General features: G+C 38.7%; 1 protein-coding gene across 1 annotated transcript; it reads left to right on the top strand.

Moving 5' to 3' along the window:
- Positions 1-367: 367 nt before the first annotated feature.
- LOC124616072 lies at positions 368-13719 on the top strand. The gene is made up of 2 exons (XM_047144308.1): positions 368-1051; positions 13275-13719. Exons 1-2 carry the CDS (start codon positions 668-670, stop codon positions 13407-13409), a joined length of 519 nt encoding a protein of 172 aa, XP_047000264.1. The 5' UTR covers positions 368-667; the 3' UTR covers positions 13410-13719.
- Positions 13720-13940: the final 221 nt, after the last annotated feature.

Here is a 13940-nt window from a genome sequence, read left to right as displayed (position 1 = left end):
TCGATCATAAAAAATCCAGTTGGATTCACAACTAGATCTAAAGCTAGAAAATCGTCGACTGTGTGAATTCAAAAAGGAACTACGAAGCAAGGTGAATACACAGTAGAACGGAACGGTGAAATTTTGATTTGCCAAGCCATACATAGAGCGCAGCAGTTACCAGAAAAGTTGTGATATCGGCCATGGTACCTGGAACTCCAACTTGTTGGGCAGAAATCAACGTTCAAATGCGCCGATGTAAAATTCTCTTTCCTTTGTTGACGATTTATTAACATTTTTTAATCATTTCTGTTGCCTTTTCATTATGGAAAGACAAGCAATATTTCCTCAAAATATCACTGGCGTCTCGTGTTGCCGGCAAATAGCAACACAGCGTACTGTCGTTAAATGGCTACTCGTAACATAATTGCAGCGAGTGCTTCTTTCGCCATGTAAATTTAATAGCGTTTCAACGAAAGTTTTACCTTAAGTGGAGAATTGTGTGGATACAGAATACCACAGCGGCACTGAAAATGTATGTCATATTATTCGCAACATTATGTCCGAAGCATTCACATTAGCCGAAACTATATTTGCATTTTGAGTTACATAACAACTCGTGGCATAAAAATGAAACCTTACACTTGAAGCCATGAATTCTCTTATCTGTTAAAGGTCAGTGTTCAGAATGTTCGTACCTCGAAAGTTTTGTGAAAAATGCATACATTCATCAGTAAAATTATTAGACTTTCAGAGTCCAATCGTTTTTAAAACTGCGAAGTTTAGCGCACCGTCTGCTCAAGAACCTACTAAATACTCGCGACAAATGATCGAGCTAAAAGATCCCATAGAACTGGAAAAGCGTCAGAAGTTTTGGGAGATGGAGAAAGAGATGGAGTCGAAGGTTCAGTACGCTCAGCTGACTGCAGAGGAAAGAATTATTCACGAAGCACACGCAGAAGCCGTCCGGCGTGGTCACTTCACATACGATGATCCAGCAACTGGAGACCGAATCAAGACACGTTTGCGCCACTTTCTGAAAGGAAGATGTTGTGGAAAAGCTTGTAGACACGTATGTATCTTTACAATAATCATGTTCCTTCACTGTAACAGACACCATTTGCGTATGGTTCACCAATGTCAGATAGCGCCTGCTCAGAGCATTGACAATCTTTATAAACTCAGTATGCACGGGATTTCCTAGTCCACTCATTCCCAGTGGTTCAAAGGCGACATTGGTACTATTATATTCTCGAAGTTTTAATTAATATTGAAACAATATTTATTCCTCTCCCATCATTAACTCTCCTGTATTTAACTGACTAGCAACTGGAATCTTTGTTTAAGAGACAGGAGGCTACCAAGAGAATTTAGTTGCAGCAAAACCGAGTACAGTACTTAATATCATTTACAGATCTGAAGGACATGACGAGGACAAAACAGTATGAAATATGGAGCTTACCGTTATATTCATGCGTAATATTTTAAATGGAAATGCAGCAGTCTCACATGCCTAAGACTACACAATATAAATTGCAGCTTACCATTACATTCACACATGATTTTATTGGTAGTGCAGCAGCCACAATGATAACACATGATTTAAAGGCAGAGCTCAGCATTTTCTCACCAATTAGTGTGTTTACTGAAACAATAACATGTAAGCATGTATCAAGAATACATTGATCCTTATGTGAATTCATAATGAATGATGCACTGGCAGGAGTTACATTTAAATTCCTAAATTTTGTCATCTCACTCTGAAGTCTGCAGCAGACAGTAATGGTTAAAGTGTTTTACCCACTTCTTTAGCAATTATAGCATGAGGAAAGTGGTTATCTGTATTTTTTGCTGCAAGCTAATGTACATTTGATGTTAGAATCTTACCATGCTATTAAAGAATATCCACCCAAGCTTACAGTTTTATGCATGGGTACTCATCCATTCATTGTATTCTGTAAATTCCTTCAAGAAGAACATTCAGGTAAGTGGAACCAGTTGGAATATATGTAAAAAAACTGAAACAGCTGTTAGAAACTGCATAAAAAATTTGCTGTGCTTAATCATTATAAGTTGTTTATACCTCCTCAGTCAGAATTCAACATAGTAAAATAAAAGGCAAGTCAGTACACTGAAAAAAATCTGACTGCTTTCTCAGTTATATTAAACATCTACTGTTTATCTCCTTAGTAGCTATATGACAGCTTGGATATTTATCATAGAACAAGTATTATCTGTACCATAACAGTAAAGACCACCTTAAATTAGCATTGCTACTTGTCATACTGTGAATAGGGATCTTCAATCCGTGAATATAAATAATCAGATAATTTTTAGAATTAGTGGCATATTCTCAATTTTCTTTCCATTTATAGGAATTCTAAATTTCTTACTTTATTCTTATTAGAGCATTTTTAGAGATCTTACACCACAATATAGAATTCCACTCCGAACCTTAAACAAGTGGGCAAAACTTTCATGGGTTTTATTTTAGAGTATTGTGCTGGGGTTATGTAAATTACAGTTCAGCTCAAACATTTTTTTTCTTTTTGTAATAGCAATTAATACAGCTGAGCAGTAAATGTACAGAGAAAATGAAATTAACTGAAGCCATTTGTGCCACTTTGCAAACTCTCAACCAAACTACAACTTTTCAACTTAACCTAGACCTCTAAGATTTCATATTCACATCAACTGGCTTCTTCAAATAATAATCAGATTGTCATTTTTTGACTAAAATTATGTCTTGGGCTACTCTATTTCCACAATCTACATTATAAAAAAAGCAATATAGACACAAAAGAATATTGTCAGTATCCTATTTTCTTTCTATTTGGATACATATGACAACACATTTCAGAACACTCTTACATTATGGGATAAATCCAAAATCCGGCATTTATAACTTGAATTCACTTGAAGTACATGTAAGAATTTCAATATCTTCAACAGATTTTTACACAATATTCTTACTGAAAACTACAGCAGAATAAATACTTTATTGACTTAATCTACATTTCCCCAGAATACAACCCCTTAAGATGAAAGGGAGTAAAAAAAGTATCCTAATCATGAAGTCAGTGCAGTGAGACACAATGTTAAGCGCAAAACTTGTTGAACTGTACTATTTCATTACTTTATCTGTGTGGTGAAACCATTTAGGCTTGCTGCCTGGCTCTGTCCCAAGGATATTTACACACAATATCTAATTGTGGTTCCAGCAGCTTGTTTTATATGTTTTAAATTGCATAGTGATAGCCTTTGTGAGATGAATATTTAAAGTATTTACTGTAAACCTGCTATGCAATCATCTAATCTTTGTATTGTTTGGTAGAGTTTGGTCCTTGATTACTCTGAGTGACCGCAGTGGCACCGAGGTTAATACTCTGGATTCACAGTTGAAAGGAACAGCATTCAAATCTCATTCCAGGTTTCTTTTTCCTTGGTGTCCAGTCCAAGCTTGTACTCAGCTGCGCTAAGTGGTCAAATCAATAGAAGTGAACTTGCATTCAATCCAGAATGTTGTATGTGGTTTTCCTAACCTGATAAAAACAAATTCGAGGCTAGTTCCTCTTACTAGCTCTCACTCATGTCCACGCGGGAGTGGCCGCTCGGTCTGAGGCAACTTGTCACAGTCCGTGGGGCTCCCCCCATCGGAGGTTCAAGTCCTACCTCAGGCATGGGTGTGTGTGTGTTGTCCTTAGCGTAAGTTAGGAACAAGTAGTGTGTAAGCTTAGGGAACGATGACCTCAGCAGTTTGGTCCCATAAGACCTTACCACAAATTTCCAAAAAAATTTCTCACTCACACATGTTCCATAAATCCCACCATAAAGGGTGTGGAAAGAGTCCAACTACACATTAATTGACTGAAGCAGCCACTGTGTGCTACCGCTGTTTATTATATTAACATCTAGTTATGAGTAGTGCTAATCTATTTACATTGATTATTATGAAAATTATTTCTAAATTAGTTTAAGAATACATGAAAAGCAGCTACTTAATGGTTTTTGCCCTTTGTCTTAAGCTTTTTCTGTGGCTGCTTTTATCTAATACCTCATACTGAGTATTTATGTAACGTGTCTAATCCAGGTAACATTGTCAGGCTGTGCCTATATACTGGTAAAATTAAAACCTGCTCAATGTGAACATTAGCTTTGAATGTAATTTATGATCCCAGAGTCAAAATATTTACACTAATTATAAAAGGAGTAATTAATAATGTTTTACTTTAGTCTGGAATATGCTGAACTCTCGCTAATCCAGTCCTCAGCAGTCTGGCCTCTCAGTAATCTGGCCCATATACAGACTCCAGGCCCTTAAGCAGAAATGACACCCACAACAGTGAATTATCATGTGCAAAAGTGTTAAACAAAGCTAAATATATTTGAATATGTGGCCTTCCTTTGCAGTTTAGTATTATGGTTCAAAAAAGGAAACACTTTACGGTAGGTCTTAAGCAAAAACTCAAAATTTTAGATAAGCGGAAACAAGGTTCTTCACAGGAAACCGTTGCTGCTGAGTACAGAGGTGGTGGATGAGCAAGTATTTGTGACATCAAAGAGAAAGAAATTACACTGCTGGCCATTAAAACTGCTACACCAAGAAGAAATGCAGATGATAAACGGGTACTCAATGGACAAATATATTATACTAGAACTGACATGTGATTACTTTTTCATGCAATTTGGGTGCATAGATCCTGAGAAATCAGTACCCAGAACAACCACCTCTGGCTGTAATAACGGCCTTGATACGCCTGAGCATTGAGTCAAACAGAGCTTGAATGGCGTGTACAGGTACAGCTGGCCATGCAGCTTCAACACGATACCACAGTTCATCAAAAGTAGTGACTGGCGTATTGTGATGAACCGGCTGCTCGGCCACCATTGACCAGACGTTTTCAATTGGTGCAGCAGTCGAGCATTTTCTGTATCCAGAAAGGCCCGTACAGAACCTGCAACATGCGGTCGTGCATTATCCTGCTGAAATGCAGGGTTTCGCAGGGATCGAATGAAGGGTAGAGCCACGGGTCATAACACATATGAAATGTAATGTCCACTGTTTAGAGTGCCGTCGATGCGAACAAGAGGTGACCTAGACATGTAACCAATGGCGCCCCATACCATCATGCCGGGTGATATGCCAGTATGGCAATGACAAATGCACACTTCCAATGTGCGTTCACTGCGATGTCGCCAAACACGGATGCGATCTTCATGATGCTGTAAACAGAACCTGGATCCGTCTGAAAAAAATGATGTTTTGCCATTCGTGCACCCAGGTTCGTCGTTGAGTACACCATTGCAGGCGCTCCTGTCTGTGATGCAACGTCAAGGGTAACTGCAGCCATGGTCTCCGAGCTGATAGTTCATGCTGCTGCAAATGTTGTCGAACTGTCCGTGCAGATGGTTGTTGTCTTGCAAACGTCCCCATCTGTTGACTCAGTGATCGAGACGTGGCTGCACGATCTGTTACAGGTGCAGATAAGATGCCTGTCATCTCAACTGCTAGTGATACGAGGCCATTGGGATCCAGCACGGCGTTCCGTATTACCCTCCTGAACCCACCAATTCCATATTCTGCTAACAGTCATTGGATCTCGACCAATGCGAGCAGCTATGCCGTGAAACGATAAACCGCAATCACGATAGGCTACAATCCGACCTTTATTAAAGTCGGAAACGTGATGGTACACATTTCTCCTCCTTACACGAGGCATCACAACAACGTTTCACCAGGCAACGCCGGTCAGCTGCTGTTTGTGTATGAGAAACCTGTTGGTAACTTTCCTCATGTCAACATATTGTAGGTGTCGCCACCGGTGCCAGGCTGATGTGAATGCTCTGAAAAGCATATTTGCATATTACAGCATCTTCTTCCTGTTGGTTAAATTTCGCGTCTGTAGCACGTCATCTTCATGGTGTAGCAATTTTAATGGCCAGTAGTGTATTTGACAGTACGCAACCCAAATGGGGAGTGAGTTGGGAAACTGCACGATTATGTGAAATAGTGAGAATGAAGAACTGGTTCTAGCTGTTTTTAATAAGGAGAATGTGTTGCTAGTGGCTGAATGAGGAAAACAGAGAGATAAATCAAACTTTAACAGATGAAGAAATAATCGAAACAGTGCAGAAAACTTATGAAGAAATTGATGAAGAAGAGGACATAGGAGGAGAGAACATGAACATTTCTCACAAAGATAGCGCTGCAGCGGCACAAATATTCCTGGTTATGCAACAACCATTGATGTCGATGCTTGTAAAGCAATTGCACGATAAAGCATTCCACTGTTCCTTATTATCATTGTGACAACTAAAAGTTTGTGACAGTTATAGTACTGTACATATACAAGCATGTATGTATATACTTTCAGTTTCTACAAATATGAATTTTCTTTGGATTTAATAAAGTATAGTCTTTTTGTGTTTAAACTAAATTACAGATCTCTCAACAATCCGGCTCTTCTGCTAATTTGGCACCCATATGTGCATGGAATGGCCGGATTAGTGAGAGTCTAGTGTACTTGGGAACTTTCAATTCCCTTTCCCATTCAGAATGAACTTTCCACTTTGCAGTAGCCTATGTGTAGTTTTGAAGCATCCTGGTAGATTAAAACTGTGTGCTGAACCAGAACTCAACCCAGGACCTTGCCTTGTGTGGGTAATGTTCTTACTGACTGATCTGTTACAGCACAATTCACAAATCATCCTCACAGCTTCCTATCTGAGGGTGGCTGGTATTCCGTTATCAAATTTTGCCCCAGAATATAAAACTCCATTTGGAATTCCACATAAGGAAGCATAGTCTATAGATATTTCTTATACTTCCAGATTATTAGTTTTTATTAATGAAAATAATCAATTTTTGAAAATATAATGCAACTGAACAGATAAGAAAATCTACTCACCAAGCAGAGACAGGAGGAAACACTTATTAGGGTATTAAAATTTGCATGCTTTTAGAGCCAGTGGCTCCTTCTTCTCACACAAGAATGGAAGGGGAAGGAAGAGGGGTGAAAGGAAAGGACTGGTGAGGTTTAGGGAATGGGGAGAGTTTGGAAAAGTCACCCAGAACACCAGATTGGGAAAGACATACCGGACGGAATGAGAAGGAAAGACTGACTGCTGGGGACTGCACCGGACAAGATATGAAAACATGAGAGCTTAAATGTGGAAGACAGGGTAATATGGGGTTCTGAGTGAGTTTTTTGAACTTCCCTATTTCCTAAACTTCAGCAGTTCTTTTCCTACACCCCTCTTCCTTCCCCTTCAACCCTTCTGCCACAAGAGCTTGCAAGTTTCAGTATCTTCATATGTGTTTTCTCCTGCTGCCACTTGGTGGGTTAATCTTTTATTCATCCAATTGCAGAGTATTTAATTTGAAACAATAAACATTTAAGTGTACAATAAGTTAGGTATATCCTAGTTGCAACCACAACCTACAAGTGGCCATTATTTGGATCTCACTGTCAGTTTTTCCACAACAGTGATGTTTCAGTCCCACTAGCATATTTCTCTCCCACTACATTGTGTATTATGCCTTTTATTGCCTTCAGTTTTATTTCAAGTTTTCATGGGCAAAAATTTTCACTAGAGTGTGACTCATACAGGAAGACGTCAGCCAAATTTTATTGCACTTACTACAAAGCTTGCTTCCCTCCAGTCTGATGAAATGAGTTTTAAACACACGCTATAAGTTGTTAATTACTACATGCATATTGTAATATAAAGGTGACTGATGCAGAAAAAGTATAAGTTTGCAAAAAAGTGGCAAATCTCATTCCATTCTACATCAGCATCTGTACTCTGCAAATCATTGTGAAATGCAAGAAACAGGGTATTTTCCACTGCACCATTTATTAGGACTTCTTCCTGTTACATTCACATATGGAGCACAGGGAGAATGACTGTTTAAATGCCTCTATGCATGCTATAATTAATCAGATCTTATCCTCACAATTCCTATGGGAGCAATACATAGGCATGCTGTAGCATATTTGTAGTCATCATTTAGAGTTGGTTCTCAGACTTTATGAAAAGGATTTCACAAGATAGTTTGCATCTATTATCAAGTGTCTATCAGTTCAGTTTCTTTGGAATTTCTGTGACAATCTCCCATGGGTTAAAGATATCTGTGACCATTTGTGATGTCCTTCTCTGTATACATTCGATATCTCCGTAGTTAGTCGTATTTATTATGGGTCCCACACAATTGATCAGGATTCCAGGATGGGCTGCATGGGTGATTTATAAGCATCTCTTTTGTAGACTGATAGCATTTCCCTAGTATTCTAACAAATAAACTGAGGTCTGCCACCTGCTTTACCAAATATGTGATTGTTCCATTTCATATCCCTAAAAAGTGAGCCAGGTATTTGTTTGAACTGACTGATGACAACTGTGACCATTGATAATGTAGTCATAAGGTACTACATTGTTTCATTTTGCAAAATGCAAAATTTTATATTTAAAAAAATTTAAAGCTGTTTGTCAGTATCTGCACCACTCTGAAATCTGATCCAGCTAAATATTTGTGCAGCTTCTCTGAAACTGTACTTTATTGTAGATAACTGCATCACCTGCAAGAGTCATAGGTTACTATTAAGGCTGTTCGTATACAACCTGAACAGCGAGGATCCCAGCACACTTCCCTGGGGCAGTTACTTCTACAACTGTTGATAACTCTCCACCCAAGATAATACACTGTATACTCCCTATCAAAAAATGTTCAAACCAGTCACAAATATCCTACACAGTTGCATATTTGGTAATAAGCATAGGTGTGGTACTCAGTCGGATGCTTTTTAGAAATATGTAGAGAGGTTCATAACAAAGAGACACTAAAGAGTGTGGAAGGAGTCCTTTGAGCACTTGCAAAATCCAAATGGACTTGGAGATGATAACAATAATCTAAAGCTAAAGGTGGTAGAAGTAAACTCGGGGAGGGGAGGGGGGACCCTGACAATGAAAGAAATCAAAATGGCACTGGACAAGATGAAAGGAGGAAGGGCGCTACATTTGGATGAAGGAAGTGTCAAAATTGTGAAGGCAGCAGGGGAGGTTGGGAAACAGTGGCTGCGTCGCATGATGAGGGTAGTGTGGAATGAGAAGACTCCAGAAGATTGGAACAGGGCACTAATTGTCCCTATATCCAAGAAAGGGAGTAGAAACTACTGGGGTGTCACACTGGTACCGCACTGTGCCAAGGTTTATGAGAAGATCCTGGAGAGCAGAATCCAGACAAGAGTCGAGAACAAAGTGGGAGAGGAACAGCATGGCTTCAGACCTGGGAGGTCAACTCTTGACCTCATATTTGCAGTGAAATAGCTCCAGGAGCATCTCTATTAATCAGAGGAAGATCTCGTGGCGTCCTTTCTTGATACAGAAAAGGCATCTGATAGTAGTGTCTGTAGAAGACAGGTCTGCAGAGCACTAGAAAAGAAGGGAGTGGAAAAAAAACAACAACAAGCACAGTGGAGGGGACGTAGTGTGGAAGTCAGGGTTGTGTGAAAGTGGAAAGTGAAAGGATGGATTGGTTCCAGCAAACAAGTGGCATGAAACAGGGCAGTGCACTGTCACCTTTCCTCTTCATTGTGCTCTTGCATGAGATAATGACTAAGGTGGCAGGAAAAACTGGAGAAGACAGTATGACAGCAGTGATGTTCACAGATGACTTGATGCTCAGGGAAACAGGGAGGAGGAGATTCAGGAACAGCTGAATGCTTGGCTAGGGAAGAAACTGCAAGACACTATGGATTGATCTGTAATGTAAACAAATGTGAGATCTTGGTTACAGCTAGAAAGAAAGATAGACCAACTAGCGGAATAAGGATTGCAGATGAACAATTGAAGAAAGTGTAAAGTGTCAAGTACTTGGGAAGTGTGACAGATGAAAATGTAAAAAATGAGAAATAGATCAGTGAACATATCAGACAGGCTGACACATTTATGTGATGTGTTAGGAGCCTGGTTTGGAACAAAGACATCCCTTAAAAATGCAAAGAAGTAATATATAGAAGTTACTGCATCTCAGTATTGACCTAAGCATCTAAAGCATAGGTAATGAAGCAAAGAGATGTAACCATAGTAACAGGCACATGAAATGAAATTCGCCAGAACTAGGATAGGAATAATAAGGAGAGATAGGATGAAGAATGAAAGGGTAAGGGAAATAGTGAAAGAATCCTTGCAGAGCAGGATAGAAATATTGAAGCCAATATGGCATGGACACTGAAAGAGAACGGAAAATAAGAGGATACATGAAATGGTGATGCAAAGGAAATGAACAAGAGGAAGACCAAGGGATATTTGGCTGAAGGAGGAGAGTGTTGAAAACATAGGCAAGGACTGATCCAGAGTGAACACAGAAAGATTGTGGGAAAACAGGACTAGATGGTGAGATTTACATCCCAAACAGACCCAGCCTGGGAATGGGAACTGTTAAAGATGATGATGATGGCTAGACAAATTGTTGTACTGCTTGCTTGAGAAATTCCTTATCATTAACCAGAATTATCCAGGACCTTTTCATCATACCAGATAAATGTAAAACTTTTGCTGTTAATACATAAAACAAATGGAATCCACAAATTGGAAACACAAGCAAAATTTTCTCACTACTGCTTTATTTTCTTTTCTCCACAGGCAATAGTAGTTTTACCCTTCTCTCGCACTCAAAGCAGACTCTTAAGTCTTGTTGTATTGTAGGTGATGGTGGTCAATGGATTAGAGACAGTTGTGGAGGGCAGTGGGCCGTTGGAGGGGGGAGGGGGAGGGGGAGACGGTATCTGACTGCTACTGCTGGTCACCACCACCCCACCACCTCCTCTCTCTCCCCCCACTTGCCTACTGTGCATATGATTCAAAGCCAGCTTTGTCTCGTATGCAACTGCGAATAAAGGCAACAAAAACCGGAAGTAGCCTTGCTAGGGTGGTAATGCCACTGCTTGGCTGTTTGTATAACTATAATAATGTTCAACATATAAACAGACTTCTTTCCCTCATCCTTCTTAAGTCTTTCTTATCACTTGCATTCCCATGAAAACACTGAAACCATCACCATTATTTATCAATATTTTAGATAATTATTATGAACATAAAACTACTCATTGGAGCATCAAACTTTTGATTCCACCTCCGTTTCAACAAGTATTACACCTTCCAGGTTACAACTTTTCATCTTGGCCAGTTCTTAATTTAATGCATTTTGCTCCTTTCTAATTTATGCTGGGACTTGTGACAACACATTCTGTATCAATTCAACCCCATAAAACGAAGTAATTCTCCAATAAACTAGTGTTTTGGGACATGAGCAGAAAACGTCAAACAAGTGAGGCAGCCATAATGTTGATTTATTATTAACTGCTGCTTACACAATTTGTTCATTATGGGCACCAAGGATGTTTACGAGATGCTATACAGTGCCAGATTTGCACCTTGTGGCCAGAAATCAGTTCCACATTAGTGTATCCACCAAGTTTCGCTGCCATATGATTAATATGCCCCAGACTGGACTTCTGTGAGAGCTGCACTTTAATTACACACACACACACACACACACACTAGCACTCGCAGCAATTTACTCCATCACTTATGATAAATTTCTTTTTCTCATTAGCTAGATTACTAAACAGAGTAACATCCCAATAGGTAACATGTGGAACCTTAGCATACTTTGAAAAAAATGATAAGCCAGGGAAGAGAGGAGTTGGCCAGCAAATTAGTACCTAATGTGTCTGGTAAAAACAGACTATATTGTTGAGGCCCTGTAGCCTCCTGTTGAACACACCACCATTTGACTGTTTTATTGTTTGTTTAAGTACAACCAAGGTTTCAGTCTTTTATGCCATTTTCAAGTGTTTGATTTTATGTATTTAACATATATTCCAGAACACTTAATATGTTGTCAAGTTCAAAGTTGGCCGTAGATTAAGAAAAATATTTGCTCCCCACAAAATGCCAAATGTAATATCACCATCTTGTAACAGACCATTAAATAATCATAGGAGCACATCATATTTAGGAAAAGCAGGCTTTGTTGGTTAATAAAAGATGAACACATGTCCTCATGCTCATCTTTTATTTGGCAGCATAAGCCTGTTTTCACAATGTGACTTGCTCCCACGATTATTTAATGATCAGTTACAAGATGGTGATTTTAAATCTGGCATTTTGTGGGGAGCTAATGTTTTTTCTTAATTTATGGCCAAGTTTGAGCTTGACAACATGTTAAGTGTCCTGCAGTATATGTTAAAGACATAAAATCAAATACTTGAAAATGGCATAAGAGGCCTAAACCTAGGTTGTACTTAAATAAACAATAAAGCAATCAAATGGTGGTGTGTTCCCTAAAAAAATAAATAAAATGAAATTAAAAAATTGTATGACTGTTGCTTAGCAATATCAAAAACTTTTTCCTCCAATTGAGTTGGAATGCATAGGTCTCATATCCAGAATCAATGAGAGATGTGGTTCGCACCAGAATTCAAGGAGCCTTCATGGGAGCCACTAATTCCAAGGTATACAATAATTTATACTTTCCTCCAACTCAAGGGGTCATGTAATTTTTGTGTTTGTAAATGGGCATGCATAGGCAAATTACATGTCACTGCCACATCTCAGAGGAATGTACGGTAGATTACAGCTGAAAGAGGGGCTTACTCAGCTGCAAATTCACTATAGAATCTGATAGGGATTCCATCGGAACCTGGAGCATAATTCAATTATCTGACACTAAAATATGTATCACTCATCTTTCCAGTGGTGCGAGAATTAAATTGGGAATCAGTAGGAGCACTGAACAATTCCTGTATTGGTCACTAAATAAGAAGCCACCAAAGACTTTATTTGATTCATTTCAGGTAGAACCCATCTTTAATTTGCCATGAATATCTTGGTGATCAGATATGTATGTAACAAACAAAGCTGGCAGACTAAAGACTTAATTCAACATTTATGCTTTCACTTTTCTACACTCAATTTCAGTCCCTGTCTCATGCCTGAGTGTCTGGACACTAACTTTGGTAGTGCTAACTGCCTTTACATATGACCAGTATTTCTTTGGGTTTTCTGAGAGGTCCTTCAATAATATTCTGCAACAGCAGTCGAAGGCATCACACATTCCCTTCTTGACAGCCAAACTCATTTCCTTCAGCATCTCTCTAACCCTAAGCTTTGTTTTACACCTATTATGCAGTAGTCTCTAAGCACCATAGTCAAATTTAATTTTGATACTTACTGTAATAACTTCATTGGATTACTTATGGATATGGATATCACTTCATTATTTGTTTCAGTGCATTTTTGACCATGAGAAGGTACCTGAAGCCAAGAAGAAAACTAGCCGATTTAACTCTTCCTTCTGGGTGTATGATGATGATGCAGCGGACAAGGAGAATGATGAGAAAATGAAAGCATTGTATGGCTTATAGTTAACAGGGAAGAATTTTTTCAGTGCAAGGTATAAAATAAAAAAAGAACATGTCTCTCCTCACAGAACTATATTTTTTGTCATTATATATGAGGAGACAATTCAGTGGCGGATGGTGATGCAGTATTCAGCACTGTTTGTTAGATTGTTTCATAGTTCTGTTTAAATCTGTGTAAATGTGATATGACTGTCAGTATTATGCTAGAATAATATCTTAAAGAACCCTGAATGAAACTGTTTAAATTATTTGTGGGCATGTGAACTGTATATAAATAAAAACAAATGCCATTTAATGCTCATTTGTCATACAACCATTAAGTGTAATTGTCTGTTACCAGTAACATCCAGGATAATCCCTCTCATTGTTTTAAACACAGGAAATATGTCTCCTGCACTGTTTTCAGAGACAAATGTTGAAAAACTGCTACAAGGGCAAGGAGTAAACTTCTTAGCCTCTCAGTGAAAGATTATGATTGTAGGTAAAAAATTAATTTGTTTTTTTACATAGTCCTCTTTTATGTCAGTACAATTT

Source organism: Schistocerca americana, chromosome 5 (genome assembly GCF_021461395.2).
Source record: "Schistocerca americana isolate TAMUIC-IGC-003095 chromosome 5, iqSchAmer2.1, whole genome shotgun sequence".
NCBI classification, from domain to species: domain Eukaryota; kingdom Metazoa; phylum Arthropoda; class Insecta; order Orthoptera; family Acrididae; genus Schistocerca; species Schistocerca americana.
Note: the sequence above shows the minus strand (reverse complement) of the source record. Positions and strands in the feature narration are given on the sequence as shown.

Excerpts from the sequence above, each read along its gene's own strand:
- LOC124616072 (XM_047144308.1), top strand. The coding sequence starts at position 668 with ATGTTCGTACCTCGAAAGTTTTGTGAAAAATGCATACATTCATCAGTA. Across the intron at positions 1,052-13,274 it reads GTGGAAAAGCTTGTAGACAC|TGCATTTTTGACCATGAGAA; the intron begins GTATGTATCTTT and ends TATTTGTTTCAG.